The 18172-nt window shown below is 31.2% G+C and overlaps 1 protein-coding gene across 3 annotated transcripts in view; it reads left to right on the top strand.

Moving 5' to 3' along the window:
- LOC123013991 (RNA pseudouridylate synthase domain-containing protein 2-like) overlaps window positions 1-18172 on the top strand; it is a 344356-nt gene that overhangs the window by 309752 nt on the left and 16432 nt on the right. For all 3 annotated transcript variants that reach the window (XM_044412876.1, XM_044412877.1, XM_044412878.1), the window contains 3 exons: window positions 9157-9244; window positions 15966-16188; window positions 16832-16919. In XM_044412876.1, coding sequence (XP_044268811.1) covers window positions 9157-9244; window positions 15966-16188; window positions 16832-16919 — 399 coding nt within the window. The remainder of the gene's footprint in view (window positions 1-9156; window positions 9245-15965; window positions 16189-16831; window positions 16920-18172) is intronic.

The raw sequence follows: 18172 nt of genomic DNA, 5'->3' as shown, positions 1-18172 counted from the left end.
TTGTTTTTTTTTAATTCAATACTGTATACCGTTATCAAAAAATCTTAATAATTAAAATTTTCACATTTTATTCAATAAAAAAATATCTACTAACTTATTTAAAGCGGGAATATTTCCCTGGTCTCCATTTACCTTTAGAGAAACACTACAAACATCAAGAAACTCTTCAAGTCTAAATTTGCGGCTAAAAACAATGAAATAAATTTACATGTAATAGGTATACGCCAGCTTTCAGGGAGTCTGGAGCCTTAATGAGAAATTTTTGTTTTCATACAGAAAAAACATCCCGAATAGTGACAGCAATGGCGATAGGTGTGGTACGACATATACTGAGATTTTGAAAAATTATAATGGACGTCAAGCCTGCTTTATTACAGTGAATTTTTAGAAAGTGTAAAATTTTGATGTTCCATTTTTTGTCACAGTCATATACGATATCGAAATTTTATTATATCTTTTAAGAGTAAATTACTATTAGCTTTAGGTGCTTTATAAATGAAATTGTATCAAAACAATATTCGGAAATTGCTAAATTTTAGTATGACATTTGTTATTTCATTTGATATTAATATTCAACATTTGCTATAGTATCAAAGAATGTTACGTAAGCGAGCTACACCCCTTGAAAGAGATGCGTTTTTTAATGGGGTTTTCCTAGTATTCCAGAATAGATAAAATTATAAAAGTTGGTACAGTTGATAACACTTGAACGAATTCAAAGATCAGTTGTCGAAATTTTTAATCACGGGCGTCTTGAATTCGTTTGGGTGTATAAAGGTTATCAGTTGTACAAAATTGTGTAATTTTATCTACAATGGTTGCTGAAATATTGGAAAAATCCATTAAAAGATGTACTCCTTTCAGGGGATGTAGCTCCCCTATTTAATATTTTTTAATACATGTTCATAGGAAACTTTTATCTTAAAATTGAACATTCTATCACCTGCGTAAATTTGTAACAATAAAAACGGAACACTGTAGATTGTCACAAGTCTTGTGATATTTATGAGGTTATTAGTAGTTGATATGATAGTTACGGATTTTTTGTTTTGTTTTAGTAAGCGTTGTATGTACTCTCAACTTCCTAAAATGGAACCTCATGGCATTAAATACTTTATTAATCAAGTTAATTTTTTAAAGCAATGTAATTGAAAAGTGTTCTTTCCGTAATTATTTTCAGAAACTTCCTTGGCTACAATTTTCTCATAGTTGACAAAAATTCTAGTGAAACTACTTGGAACGGGTGTTTTAGGTTCATTTTAATATTCACCAACTGATAAATTTGCAATTTACCTAAGACCTTGCAAGCTCATTTGCAGTAATTGCCAATTTGATTCAACCGCTGTGAAAGATACATGATGATCTAGTTACTATAACATTTCCCATCTCGGTTTCACGACAAATTTAAATATTTTATGAGCATGTAGATGTTGGTACATAAATGAGCGTCAAACTTGATATTTTTTTCTACAAATTGTATATTATATCGAGAGATCAAGATAATTTGTAATCGAGTCATCCTTGGATCCGAAAAAGTATGTCTGTAAAATGTCAAGTAAAATGACAAGTGAAAAGGTGATGATTTTAATAACTAAATTTATATTTTACCTTCAAAAAACGGTCCTGTTATTATACAGGCCCTCCAGAAAGTTGTGCACCTCTTTGAAAGGGAGTAATTCGGTAGTTCCACAGAGTACTGAAAAAATGTTTAAAAAATTCTATTTGTCAAAAAATTTTGACATTTATTATTTTAACATTTGACATGTTTTTGTGTCTATTTAATGATACTAATGATGTTGTATATGTTTTTTTTATATCTATTTAGTAAAGGCACAAAAATTTTCCCAATAAAAGCCACAAATAACACAAAACGGAGTTGGAAAATTTGAAAAATTATTTTTCGAACAGAAATAAATAGAGTCAAGATCAAGGCAAGATCTAAATTTTCATAACTTCGAAATTTTTATATGTAGATAGATTTTTTTAAACATTTTTTTTGTTGTTTAGGGCACCGCCCTAACCTCCGCACACGGAGGTGCGGACTTTCCGGACAGCCTGTATGTCGGCGACTAATTCCACTCCATTTTGCCGTTTTACCTTTTGACTTGTCATTTTATTTGACGTTTCACGTGCAGTTAGTTCAAAAACAGACACACGTTTACGGATTCAAAGATGACTCAATTGCAAATTATCTTGATGTCTCGATATTTTTGTAATTGTAATTTGGTCGTCCTCGTTACATAATTCTTCAGTGTATTTCTGTACTCACATAATAAGGTGGAATTTTTTCCCCTTTGATGTTTTCTGGGACATCTGTATAAATTTTCCATACATTTTCGGATCCAATGATGACTCGATTACAAATTATATTGATCTCTCCTTACTTATATGATTTGTATATGACAAAATAAACAGGAAATTGTTAAGTAAGCCGGTTAAAAGAGAAATAAATAGTAGGTACATACACATAATTATATTTAGTGCTACGTTGCGAAGTTTTGAGTTAACATTCGCGTTCTCGATTGTGCTTATGCTTTCTGTTACTAATTAATTCAATAGCCACATGAACTTGGTTGCAATAAATGAAGATAACCGCGTGACAAAACTTAATTGTACAATGTAATAAATGCATTACATGAGGAACTGCTTGAGCAAAATGAATTAACTGGACAAATTCAGTTTTGAATGAGAATCACTAAGAACTGAGTATTCAGTATAGTAAGCTTGTTCAAATATGAACATCGTAACTTACATAACGGTACTGCTAGCTTTTCAGAAATAAATTTACAACACTTTTTTGTGGACGTTAAAAAAACAAGTATTAATTTATCGAAGAAAAAAATTGAGATTCTTCTATGCCTTCTAATGGTATTATGGACTTACTTTGTTAATTTTTATTATTTCCGTTGAAATTTGGAGACGTAGTGACTACATGAAACTTCGTAACAAGTAATTCATATTTTATTGCCAATTTAGGGAGAGCCTCCTACCAGATTCTGTTAGAAACTTTCCTGCAGGATTCTTAATAATATATATTTTTCGTTAACTACATGGCTAGCTGTCAATTACACACTTTTATTTAATTATTATTAAATGTTGTTTTTTGTTATTTATATCTGGTTATTGGAGAATATTCTATTGTTAAACTTTTTACATAGAAAATTCAGTAAATTGTAAATCACATTATTTATAGGTGATGAAAAATTACTTGAATTATAAGTTCAGTTAGATTACTTTCTGAATAATTAGATATGTACTTATACGCAGTGTGATTACAAAAGGAAATAAAGAAGCTGTGTTTTTATTGACAAAGTTTTTGTATATTCATTGAATAGTATATTATAATACTAATTTATAAGCAAGCCAATATTCGGAAGCAAAGTAATTTCCGACAAAACCTCCTAATTCTATAAAAATCTCATACATATTTCATAAGACAAATTCTTCCATTTTATAAACAAAAACCTTAACTGTGTGGCCTGTTTGACCTCAAAATAGTATATTATAATACTACTTTATAAGCAAGCCTTTAAAACACGCACGACGGGTTTAAGAGCACGACGCATCAGTGCAGTGCTTTTAACGTCGTAAGTGTTTTAAAGGTGCTTATAAACGAGTGTTATACGCTATTTTTTATTATACCTGCCCATTTAAGATCTTTTATGACTATTGAAAAAAATTGAATTTACACAATAAAATGTTCAAAGGTTGTGAATCGTTTTCGTAGAGACGGTTACTAGTTTACGTTGTTAAGCACATTTTTTCACGTTGTAATTGGTCCAGACATTTCACTATTTCTTGTTACCTAGACAACTTTAAAATCTCAGCGTGCTATAAAGGCCAAATTACGCACGCTGCAGCGTATTTTAATTTAGGATTATGATGCAGGTATAATAAAAAAAAACATATACAATATCATCGGTAACAAAAAATAGACATATAAAAGTCAAAACTAAGAAATAAATCATTAAATAGTGATTTTTTATGAGAGGAATTTTTAAATACTTTTCCTATATTTCTGAATCTTATCTTTCTTGGCATTTCTTTCTGGGGTGCGAGTTATTAACCACCCTATATGTTATAAATGACATAACATTACCATTACAACTAGGTATGCACTCTGTAATAGACTAGAATAATCCTAGTTAATTTCCTACATTACCTGTTTTCTTTTGTGTAAATCTATTGACTATTCGAACAAAAGTATTATACATTTTAATACATTTAAGAAAATGACCTGAAACATCAGAAAGATCATCTATGACAAATCAAAATTATAAAAAAGTGGACAATCAAGTTTTGTTATGACAAGCAACTCGGACACTACAATCATTTATAATGATTCCTGTATACTACGTAATTATAATTTATGGAAACAAGATTCCGTTGATAATAGTAGATCTACTGAAAGTCTTAGTGAGCTATGATTTGCGTTTCGAGTCCATTTGTTCTGTTTTGTGCTGTTATGTTATTGTCAAGAATCTAACACATTCATATTACGACCACCATACAAATTGCAAATGCTATCGAATAAACCGTCGACCGCAACTCTGAGACTAGACAAGTGTGTTACTGCATGAAGATAACTGACGTTTCTATTATTTGCAGTTCTCGATTTCCTTCACATTTACATGAACAGTGAATAATAAAAAGTATGGAACCAAAACTATTTATTTTTTGAAAAAACTAATTAATGAATGAAGTACTATAAAAATGTGTTTTATTAAGAATAACATTTTTGGAAATTTTCTTTTGTTTTTGAGTTCTACACATTTTTTTTTTCTTTTAAATGGCAACCCACTATAAAATCATTTTCTTCATGAAGATTATAATTTAAGGATACTTTGTATTTAATTTTTTTAATTTTTTTTTCTCACTTAAATAACAATTTTGACAAAAAATCCCATACCTAACTCAAAAACAACACAAAATTTCGTTCTCAATTCTCAAAATACAATCAATTTTCTATATTACTTTAATTTGTATTAATTATTATTTTCTGAAGGCAAATGATTAAAAAAAACCGCTTGGTTCCATACTTTATATTCACCCTGTATGTATTTTCTATTAAAATGATTAAAATTTTTACGAGTACCTACGTACTCGTATGTACGCGAACTTACCCCGTATTGCGCTCAACTTTTATATGCAGTACGTTTTGCACGTGATTCGCTACTTCTTACTTGTCTGCTTTTAATGCAAATATGCATAACAAATGGAATAATTGAAGCCAAGCGCTATCATATATTCTACTTGGCGCAGATTTATATCTACTGAATTATTTATGAAAAACGTTTGAATGCTCTGGACATTTCAGAATTGTTATCTGTGTGTGAAATGGACAGATCTCATGAATTTTCGATTATTCGAACACGAGCCACCGTTCCAGTTTTCTGTGATCATTTGAACATCATAAATGTTAAATCACCTGTTACACTTAGAAACAGAATATTCTTTTCTAAAGTTTGTTTCATTCCTTTCATTCAATTCAAACGGAGGTAAAATTTAACATACAAACAAACAGAATGACAGACGAAAAACTTGATTCAAACGAATCAAAATAAATATTTCAAAACTTTATATTATCCACTATATTCTTTGACAAGCAGTAGTTATTTTTTTTTCAATGAAACTGCATATATTTTATGCTTTCTTATAGAGTAATATTTTCGATATCATTACGTTAAAGGGAAAATATATTTCATCAAGAAAAAAATGAAGAATTCAAGAACCAAAAACTGTTGAAACGGTAAATGCCATTTAGACATGTCCAGAATTGTATAGAAACGTCCATCGTTGATGCAGTTACTTAATAATTTGAGGAGATTTGAGACAAATTTAATGAACATCGTCTGGTACAATATATACAGGGTATTTCACGAGTGATAATGAGCCTGACTACATTTGAACTGCAGCCAGCAATACATTTGCATAGGCTTCATGGATTTTGATAATGAATTTTAAAATTAATAAAACATAGTTATCGCGTGACTGACACAAAGAAATTGACAAGACAGAAAACACAATTTTTAAGGTTATTGTTTATCTACCATTGGAAAACACTTTCAAACCTTTTTGGAGCTTTTCTATACAGGAAACATTGTCTTTACAAAAGAGGCATTTTTCCCAAATTCGCCATAAATGAGAATCAGATTGGTTGCTCATCGTTCGAATGCATTTTGAAATTTTGCTAATGTCAGTTGTGACATGGTTGTGACAAATAAAATTATCGAAGCAAAGCTATCGTGGATTCATAATTCGGTTTTTCAAAAAATGCGATATCTAAAATATCCACGTTAACTTTGCAAATGTATTGTGGGTTGTATTTTCAATTCCGTCAGGCTCATTATCACTCGTGAAATACCCTGTATACAGGAGGGTGTTCGCGCATTACGAGTAAATATTCTAACCACTAAAATACACTGACCGGCATAATTCGCGCATGACTTAAATTTTAAGATTTAAAATGGCTAAATGGTTTTGAAATAGTACTAAAATTGATGATATAGGATAGTAGCATTATCAAGTAATTCAGTTGACTATGGATTTTTCAAAAACAATTGGTGTAGATTCATTGTTTACTGAATAAATGTTAAATTATCAAAATCACCGCTAATTTTCGAGAGTCAACAATTAAAAACTGAGCTTCTTTCCAGGCTCGAGGAGGCAATATTAGGTATTAATGGTTGCCTCCGAATGTAACAAAGCCTATATAAGCTAAAAAACTGATCCACACGGAATTCGCTTTTTTGTTTCTTTTGACATTCATTAAATTGTAGTTTAATTGTTGAAGTTTAACTCGTAATTTTAGTTTAACTTAACGTTAATTAGTTAATTAACTAGCTATATCGGGCAAATCCTCCCGGATTTGCAAATGTTTTGTGGAAGTAGTCGTTGGGACAGCCCCTCGCTCCTCGTGTAGAACTCGTACTATCTAATTTGAAAAATGTGGGGGCTTCGCTCCTCAAGTAGATTTRCTTCGCAAATRTCGACATTGTYGGGGACTTCGCCCCCGAGTAGAACTCACAATACCTGATCCGCAAATGTTCGACACTGGTTTTGCATCGTTTTCACCGTACATTTCATGCATTATTTCCGTCATCTCAAATTTGACTTCCTTTTTCGGCCTCCGTCTAAAATTAGTGATTTTCCAATCATCCAAATCGTCTTGAAAACACCCATTTGCGTGTCTTGGCAAGAAAATAAAAACAGGGTTTTTAAATGAAAGTTTTTGTATTGGTAGCATTGAGTGACACTGAAATGTCAAGTCTGTTCTATAGTTCTCTTTCTGTTACAAATTCTGTCCACTGCCACTTTTCATCCAAGATTCAAGCCTAAAACAGCTTTCCACACAGCCATCAAATCACCTTTTGGAAGTCTGCAAAAACGATTTAAACATAACCTCAAACCATGATGAATGACTAACCGGTGAAAACTGATTCCTTCGGGCCCAAATCTCGTCGTATTTCTACACCACTGCACACGACATTTTGACCGAAAAGTCTAATTAGAATAAATCGAATTTTAAGAAAATTTTCAGAAGCCCATTTCTTCAACAAATCGTATTCTTTCCAATAACAATTGGTCCAATAAATTTTGAATTGCAGCTTCTGCCACATTTTGAATATGCTCTGGCGTATCTTGTGTATCCATTTTCAACTAATGCAATTGCATTTTCTTCTCAAAAGTCTTAATTACTTTACAAATGTCATAAAATTATTTTAAGTTTAAATCATTACACCGTGGAGTGAGTGCTACCAATAGAAGAAAAATTAATTCCCTAGCCGGAGAAAATTTAACAATAAATTTGTTTAAATTGAAAAATGTTGTCGGCCGAAAAAGTTTTGTGTATCACACGGCCAGAAACTGTTTTCCAAGTGCTTGCAATTCAATTTTAAGCAGGCTGATCAATGCCTACATTCGGACCTCTGACCATTCGTCCTTTTGAGCATTCGCACCTCTGGTGTGTTGCACCAACTCGAACTCGCACTTTACAAAAATACAACACCGGTCTTTGCACAAATACTAACGTCACCCTTTTGCCTTTTTCAAATCACACACAACGTTTATCACCGTATTACCGAGGTTTTCGTTTGATTTTCTTAAAGAGTGTGAACCATCACATTGATGCGAAGTGACAGAAGTGTCAAATTGATTGAAATTCAAGGCACTCTTGGTGCATTTTTTTTGTTTAATTTTCATTTTTATGGATTTTTAGCCGAAATAATATGAATTAACGAAAATCACCCGTCCGTTGCAGTAAAGGATGAATTGAATTTTCATTTTTCATCATCATTTATTGTCTAAAGTTTGATATATTTCGCTATAGTGTCTAATAAAAATTGCACCGTTTCCCTTTCCCCGCATTGTATGAGAGAGATGGTTAATTGAACGTTTTACATGGGTGTGATGCGATGGAGCTATCACGCTTTAGTAAGATATAATTAATTTTTGATGCATTTATTTTTTAAGCGTTATTTCATTAAAAAATTAATTTTAAAATTGATGCGACAATTTTGCCGGTGAGTGTAATTCGTTATGAGAAGGCAATTTGAAGACTAAACAAATTCCGTATCCAATTTTTTTTTTCTATTAAACCTTTAGCAACAATGTTTCAAGGGTTAGTTTCAATTAGGACTAAAAAAGCGATGAGAAGGTTTTAACCTCCTCATTCGTGGAAAACTATCTGCATTTCAATAAAATGTTGAAAATTGTTTAATTTTATCAGAGTTTTAAAGTAACTGACCGAGAGTTAATAGTCTATCGATAAGTTGAAATGCTAGTTAACTAACGGATATTAAATTAATAATTTAGTTTAGAACCCAAACAAGATCTATCTATGGAAATCTGCTGTTTGCCGCAGGGTCAAACGCAAAACGCGTTTAAAATATTCTCCCCATCTAGTAACGGGATCAAACCGTTATAGAGAACGTGTTGGAGCTTAGTTGTTTATACAAGTATTAGATGTACACACATACACACACGAACCCTAAACTGTTAGCTTCGGGCGAGAATAACCGCAGCTTTGTGAGACTTCACTTTTTTACCGTTTTGTCTGTTAAGACGCTTGATGGAGTACTTTTATTACTCAACATCATTCCCAACAATAGTTGCTTTTAGTCACTATAAGCAGTAACATTGTGTTTTTCTTCTCAGGCGAAACTGGAAACCAAAGCTCTGAAAGCCAAACGACCGGGCTTCACGGATGATCGCTACAACGAAACGTCTTACTACATCGAAAATGGTAAGTACGAATTAGAGGCTGATTTCAGAGCGTGATTCGCGTTAGTGATGCTACCACCTACTTCACATCCGGAACAGCTTCGGGACGAAAAGTTAAATTTGATATAATACTTTTACAGGGTGTCCCACGTAAGTCTTTCGGATCTGATATTTCTGTTATTTGACAACGGATTTGTATGAAATTTAAAATGTAGACAACTTAGACCGTGGATTTTCAATTGATATTAATAAAATTACGTCAAGATAAAAAACATAATTTTAACACATATTTTCTTAATTTAAAATTAAGCGAAACTATTATTATATTGTTAAGCACTAAAAATAGACCTTTACACAAAAAGTTAACCACTCGTCTGAATCAGTTGAAATACGTCGACTATGTTGTTAAAATTGTGACCTAATTTTTTAAAGAATTTTATCAAAGTTACTTTAAAACAATAGTTTAAAACATATCCAAGTACAGAGTGGATATAAATGATTTTCATCTAGCTAGCTTTGGAATTTTTGCATGCATGTAACTTTATTTGTGCCGCTCTACTTTTTTTGAAAGCTCTAGTTCTGTCATTGGTGTCACTTATTAATTAATAATAAATTGTTGTTAATTAAACTTTTTTTGTTGCAACGAATTTCCAATAATAATTGATAAGATTCGGTAATATGGCTCCCTTTTTTTATAGACCCTCCTCCTGTTTTTCCATGCTTCATTTATCACAACTTTATTCGTTTTTCTTGTAAGCGGTTATTACAGATATTAGATTCGGAAGTCTTAGATGGGACAGCCTGATGTATATCAACGTGTTTTAAAATGATTTTCATCGAGTCGTCTATGGATTTTTTAATGAAAATAAAAATACCGCTTTAAAAAATATTTCATCTAATTATCCTCAAATGTGTGTTTTCGGTGTATGTACGTAAAAATAGTAGTCAAAATTACTGGAATCACAATAATAGAAAGTCAATCGACATTTAAACTATTATTTGACTTTTTGAAACAGAAAAATCAATCACAATGGGTAAATTGCAAAATTTAAAGAATAATTTTTTCTAACAATGACGACCAAAATATACCTACAGGGTGTTTGCGAAGTTGAAGCATTCCTTGATGGTATACATTATTCTTAAGAGTTTTAGCCCAAAACATCTTAGTAAAATGTTGAAGGTAACGAAGATAAATTAATTTGATTTTTTTGAATTTATTGAAGCCGGTCCTGCTTAAATTTAAGTTGATATTTTTGAACCATTAGAATTGACAAAAAAATCAAATGGCTATTGACATTGATCAAAAAACTCTCATCTAATTACAGTTCTTACAGACATGTTAATATTGTATGAGCAGTGCTTAACAGAATGCTGCTGCGGCATTCAGAAACTATGCAGAGCGAAATCTGGAGTACAAAAATTGAGATGCGGTTTACCCCTAGAATTTTTGCAAATCGTTTAATTTAATCCGTTAACCTTAACGACGTCATTTAATTATCGTGTGTACGACTTTCAAGCGCGAAAGACGTAACCCGTCAATTCAAAGACGTTTACGTAAACGTCTTAATTTTTTGATTTCTTAGCAACGGCCATTTGTCGTAATACGTTAAACTTTTTTACGATTTACAAAAACTCTCTATTGCTTATAATGTACTTCCAGAAATGAGAAAAGGTACTTAAAATGTTCGAATTATTCATACTGGTGTAACTCAACTTTCACTACTTACTAAAAAGTACTTGTTAAAAAATAACAATAAAAGTAACATTATCTAAAATCTCGTTTCCATAGCACTGAGATGGATTTTTTAGAAGCACGCATCTCAAAAAGGCAGATAGACAGGACTAGACTCAAATTTTAAAAACTAGAAAAGTTATCTGTCAATAAAAATATTTAACTAAGGCGATTTAGGCTAAAACTCTTACGAATAACGCATAGTATCGTACCTGGTGTTAAAAGGAATGCCTCAACTTCGAGAACACTCTGTATTGTACGCAGCTGTACAAGTAAATATTTTTTTGTTTTAAATATACAGTCTAAAGTCTAAAGAAATCAAAATAAATCAACTTATCTTCACCGAATGCTTTTGGTTTCTAAGATATAGAGTATTTTAGGAAAATTGGAAAATTGGTTAAAAAACTCAATATAAATTTTTTTAGAATACTTTATTCCAAAGCTCAAATTACTATTAATCGATGACGTTTGACGTAATGAAATTCGGTGGTATCGTCGTCAAAAAAATATGTTGCAAAATTTTTATTTCTTTATTATGATTTTTTAACTACTTTTTAATTTTAACTTATTTTTTTAAACAATGTGTCAGATTTTGAAGAGCTAATTTTAGCGCTCATATTTGTTTACAACTTTAGTTGGTTAAATTTAAAGCTACGCACCAAATTTAATTTATTAAAACCTTCACTCAAAAACTAATATCTGTTTATTTAAAAACAAAACTCAAAAGTGCTTACTATTTTGCATGTCTTTGATTAATCCATTTGTCCACTTGTTAAGATGACAGATAATAATAAAAACTCATTAGTGTGCGATAGAGTAGGTATCTACGACATACGTTTGCGTACTACGAGGTGTTTTTTCATATGAATTCATGATGTAAACATTCGAATAAGGCAAAAAAATGAAAACTTTTTTGTTAACAAAAACATACAGAGTTTATTCAAATACTCGCAATGAAAGTGAGTTATAAATGTAACTAAATATGTTTAATATATATCAAAAACAATCTTCATTATTATAGACCGAGATCAGGTATCATCAGTATAACGTCAGAAACAAAAATAAGTTAAATGTAGATTTTACTAGAATAAATAAAATTAGAAATTCTCAAAATTACTACGGACCTATTTTTTTTAATAAATTATCACCTGAAGTAATTGCTTTACCCCCTAAACATTTTTCGACAAAAATTAAAGCTTTTCTTTTGCAAAAATCCTTTTACAGCCTGGAAGAGTTTATGCTCAGTGAATGTTTGTTGTAGTTTTGTTAAATTGTAGTGTAGTGACAAAAGTAAACAATATCGTAATTGTAACACATGAATAAATTTATTATTATTATGCCAATATTATTTTATATTTGATTATTATACTGCACAAACTTTTTTTAGTAGTGGAATAATGCGTGATATTTTTGTCGTCATTGAGAACACCGTCGCGGCGGGCGTGGTGCTGCGCCGCGCCGTGACACAGGAACGATTTTAATGTTTTCGCAACATACAGGCTGATCCAGGGGTGTGTATCGGTCTATAACTTGTTTGCTATTTGAGGAACAGAGTTTCAAAATGCAGTTTGTCCATTTTTTTATGAGTTGAGATAAAGGTTTTTAAATTTTTTTTTGTAAATTGCCTAAGTACTCTATAAATTGTTTGCTATTATGCATTGACTTGCCATTTTTAATATTTTTTTTTACTTAAAGTGCACCACCTGAAAATATTTTTATTATACATATAAAGGTGAACAAAAACACGATTAAACTCGTCACACCAAACACGATGCGTTTCAACCACAAAGTGGTCATCCTCAGTTGAGAATAAAGTAAATACATATAAAGGTTTTGTACATATACAGAGTGATGAACCAAAGTTATATTTTTTTTAAATAGAGCACTTATACAGGATGTGCCAGAATTCGCGCCTCAGAGAAAAATTTCAAGTAAGATAAGATATCAGGAACAAGGAAAAAATGTTTAAAAAATTCTATCTGTCAAAAAAATTTGCCATTGAATTTTTGACATTTGACATTTATTTATGTCTATTTAATGATACTGATGATCTGGTATATGTATTTTTTTACAATTATTTTGTAAACTTACAAAAATTTTGGCAATAAAAGCTACAAATAACATTGAACAAAGTAAGATACAGCTTCCTTATTTCCTCTTCTAATAGCCTGTAGCAAAAATACTTGGAAAATTATTTTTATAGCAGAAGTAAAAAGAGTCCAAAGTGCAAAATTTAATCTCTCATGAATTCGAAATTTTTATAGACAATTTTTTTTTTAATTTTCCCATGTTCATGGTATCTTACCTTATATGACATTTTTCTCTGGGGCGCGAGTTCTGGAGCAGCCTCTATACAGGGTGAATTTAAAGTATGTACAACTATTTTAACAGGTGTTAGTAGAGTAGACGTTTGCAAATAAGGAACAAATATAAAATTCGTCACTATATGTTCAATAGTTTTTAGTGCTGTAGGGTTTTTATTTTGATGCTGTATATTCCACTCTGTGGTTAAATGTAGACAAGTCAAATTTTTGGTTAGTTTAAATATTTAATAAATTATTAAGTTGAATTCTAATAACATACCAGTTTTAACCCGTTTAAGTTAACTTTAAGTTTACCTACACATATTACGGTCATAATTAAATATCACTATTATATAAAACGTGTGTCTGCGGAAGATAAAATGTTCCAAGGACAAATGAGAAATGTAAAAATAATTTTTTGTAAATTATGACAGGAAACTGTGGTGAACGAGTGAGCAACAGAATTTTGTTTCAGAATTGGCCCTGGCAGATACACATATAAGTCATGTGTAATTTTAATCCTTTAAAATAGTTCATTTCAACTATCACTTTTTGACACACGTTGAAAACATGAGGCTCTTCTTTGGATGATTAGTTTTGGCCTCCGAGATCATGCGATATCACTTCCTGTGACTTTTTTATGGTCACATTTGAAAAACACAATTTTCCAAACTCCTGTTGCTGATCTAGGTGATCTACAACAACGAATTATTAACACAATTGAAGAAATAAATTACGAGATCTAAACTAAATTTAAAATACTGTGAAAAATGGATTGCTTAAAAGTAGTCTCAACGGTTGGTTACTAACTGCGAGTAGTTCAATTACTCAAAATTAATAGAAGACATACGTGAAAGCTTCCAAGGCCCTCCCTGGGTCAAAATTCCGTTGCTCACATGATATGAATAAACACCAACATCTCATATTAGAATGTTTTAGAAGGTTTCATAGAATAATTCAATTTGCTTAGATTAATATTTTATTTTTTATAAAATAGCTTTTTTACATTTAACTAATATACGAACTGCCATGCGACATACGTTCTCAACTAATACGCCTACTTGATAGAAAGACTTTTTAATCGCACTGTATTAATGCAACAAAATTGTTGACATGTTTCTTTTTTACGTGGAACAACAATAACACTGATTTTCAAGCACATTTAGGTACTAAAAGCAAGTGGATACTCTATGATTCTATAGTTTATGGTGTAAACGAAATTCGTGAGTCGAACGAGCAACATAGTGAATCGTAAATATTCAATGAAACCGCACTGAAAACACATCTTGCTATGTAACGAAGTTCAGGAATTCATATCGTTACTAAAAAAAGCTCCGTTGAAACTTGAAACTTTGTTTTTATCGTGGCCAACTTGTCTGAAGCGTGGAAAACGGCCAGAAATCCAAATTGTTTGAAATCTAAGCTGCGAATTTTCGTCACGTACGATTCTCTTTTCGATTGAAAAACAATATTATTTCCACGTTGTTGGGCGAAGAGCAACATTTTTCAACTACAATTTTTGTTACCATATTCCAATTTGTAACTGTTATAGGTATAGGGTTATTCATAAATATGTGCAATATTTGAACCTCAAAAATGACCTAGAAAATGATAAATAAATAAATATATCATAATAAATAAAAAATATCACGAGTGTAGGTTTGTAATTATAATATTTTTCCGGTAAACGTGGTACAATTTAATATAATATACAGCATGATTTATTAGTGCAGCATCGGAGGATCCTGACTTTATAGTAGAAAATGCAAATGTAATTTTTTGCTTTATTATACAAGGTGTTTCACATAATTTTACGAGACCTGGGCCTGTAAAATGAAATCAACAATGCATACTTAATTCATTACGAACTCGATTAAAAATATTGAAACTTTTGTACCACCCTCAATTAAAAGCAATATTGTAAAATTGTAAAAATGTACAGGGTGTTCCGTTTTTATTGTTGCAAAATTAAATAGATGATAGAATATTTAATTTTAAGACAGTTTCCTATAAACATGTTTTGAAAAATGAGGAAGCTACGCCTACTAAAAAGAGTTTTTAAAGGGTTTTTCCCAGTATTTCAGAAAAGATAAAATTTTAAAATTTGGCACAGGTAATAACCTTTATACACCTAAACGAATTCCAAGATGAAATGTCGAAATTTTCAATCAGGGTCGTCCTAACCGGTAAAACGAATTTGATTTTTAATTTTTTACTGTTTATGGTCTGTAACATAAATTTTAAAACTGATTTTCCTCCAAATCGGTAAGTTGTATGGGAAAAACGTTGAAGACTTTTTTTTTTGAAAACCTATGAAATTTAGAATTTTATTGCTGAAAGCGGCAAGAAACTACAGCCAAAATAGTTAGAGCACTTTTTACCCTATACCCACCCAGTTTAGGAAGCCCCTGATTAAAAATTACAACATTTTATCTTTGAATTCGTGTAGGTGTATAAAAGATTATCATCTGTACCAAATTTTGTAATTGTATCTAAAATAATTTGGGAAATATTGGAAAAAACCTACCAAAAGACACATCCCTTTGAGAGGGTGTAGCTCCTTTGCGTAGCATCTTTCGATACATGTTTATAAGAAACTTTTGCCTTAAAATTGAATATTTTATCTCCTGTTTAAACTTGTAACAATAAAAAAGGAACACTCTACATATATTTGGTACTTATTGATAATTTTTTTTATTTTCTGATAGGGCTGCGGAAAGTATATCCTTACTATTTCACGTTCACAACATTCACTAAAGGGAGGTGGGTCGGCGAGAGAATCTTGGACGTATTTGCTAGAGAATTTCGAGCACATCCTGCCGAAGAATATGAAAGGTGCATCCAAGCAGGAACTCTAACTGTAAATTATGACAAAGTCCCTATAGACTACAAGCTAAAACATAACGATCTTCTGGCCAACGTAGTTCACAGGTATGTATGGCATTACGGTATCTAATTGTTATGGAACTTGAATGCTTTATCTGTTTAATTGATAGAATATTCGTTTACTTGTACCTACAATATTGCGCTGATTCCACTAGTGTAAATCAGTTATTTTCCACAAACCACCTGAGTTTATTGTTGCTTTAAATTGCTGATATGGAATTATCTCCAATCAATGATTTTAATTCACAGTCCCGGATCGTTAATTTTTGACTACGTTATGTTTGTGGAATTATGAATTCGATTGTTATATGCAATCAGCAATTAGCTTTATATCAGGCTGATGATGGCACATTTAATACCTGCAATTGCTGGGATAATTTCCGTATTTGTGGACTATTTAACTTTCTACGATATTTACTTGATGATGACAGTTATGTTTGCGTCCTATTGTTTATTTCGTTGTTTTTTTTTTTAAATAATATTACTCATTTACCTGTGCATGCATGCTTCCAAAATAACTGATTTAATTAGCGGAAAACTGCTCCCTGTTTATACTAACCTGGCAAGCTGAATAACCAACTTTTATAACATTGCAGAGAACCAACGATTTTAGTTTGTTTGATTTGTCTGTTTTTGTGTTTGAAAAAGCTTGCGTACTATGAGACGTACTGAGCCTATAATGTTGCAGACATGAAGTGCCCGTCACTAGCCAACCCATCACCATTGTACACATGGATGAGGACATTGTGGTGGTCAACAAACCTGCCTCTATCCCTGTAAGTGGCCAATAGACTGCCATTGTTACTGCTGCTATTACTACTGCCTTCTATCTAGTCCTATAATAAAGCATGTTTGTCTACAAGTTCTTATATTTTTGCATTCGCTTCATTGATTTAATCATTGAACTGCTTGAGGGGTTTAAATCCAACTAGTTTAATTCATTTTACAGAGAACCTGTTGATGAATCCTTTATCGAGTACAGAACTATTGATTTCTCTCTTCCGACATAGGTTGTTTTTGCATGATCCGATCTAGCCTCAAATTAAAGTAAGAACGTTGGCATTTAAAGTAGAACCTTAGCACAGTTTTCTAACCGTGGTGCAAATAATTAAAAAAATATATATTGTGCTAATAAGTTTTTTACCTCTACTAAATCTCTAAATTATAACAATGCGACGTCAGTTTTGGCTGCTTAATAATTAATAGATGTAAATGATGTACTGATCAAAAGAAATAATTTCCAACGAGACATTGTTATCTCCTTATCTCTTTAAAATACTTGAAACTTCTATGATTTATGACAGCTAGTCTCTAAAAGTTTCTTTTTTGACCACCTGTTTTCCAACAACTTTGAACTAATACTCTTTCTACTTGTGACATAAATTAACTTAGTTCACCATAAAGCAGCTTTATAAACCATTAAGAAAACATCAGCTATTTTCCCCTTTTAAAACCTGTTTGGACAGAAAACATGACTACAGAACCCAAAATGCTTTACAAATACATATTCTGAATATCTTTGTTAGTAAATTGTAGGAGTACAAGCCGCGACTGGCATAATATACGTAGGTGCATACGTAAAATTCTCTTTTCCAAAAAAAGATATAAACATACATTTTAAGTCAGATATCAATTTTAACATGTTTTCATTGTGTAAATAATAATTTTCACAGATCTTACCTTTTCATCTTAGTGTAATGAAACATCTGTTTATACCATAATAAAGACATTCTGGTGAAAATAGGTATACCTAGTAACTAAATTGATGTAAACAAGATTGAGTTATCTTATGTCTACTATACCAAAAGTTACTTTAGAGTTTTTTTGATGATTTTATACGTTCCATAAATCTCTGATTTTTTATATGTAATTAGATTTTTTATATGTAATTATTGCAATCCTTATGCATTTATACAATTATAATGGTTGTTTACATTATACGTGCGGTAGGTGTAATTTTACAGCGTAAATTTTAATATTGAAGCTCGAAGCGAAGCTAAGACCTTTAATAAAACTGAATACTGTAAAA

The sequence above is a fragment of the Tribolium madens genome, unplaced genomic scaffold, assembly GCF_015345945.1.
Source record: "Tribolium madens isolate multiple individuals breed KSU strain unplaced genomic scaffold, Tmad_KSU_1.1 Scaffold_96;HRSCAF=242;Tcas5.2_LG5, whole genome shotgun sequence".
NCBI lineage: Eukaryota > Metazoa > Arthropoda > Insecta > Coleoptera > Tenebrionidae > Tribolium > Tribolium madens.
Note: the sequence above shows the minus strand (reverse complement) of the source record. Positions and strands in the feature narration are given on the sequence as shown.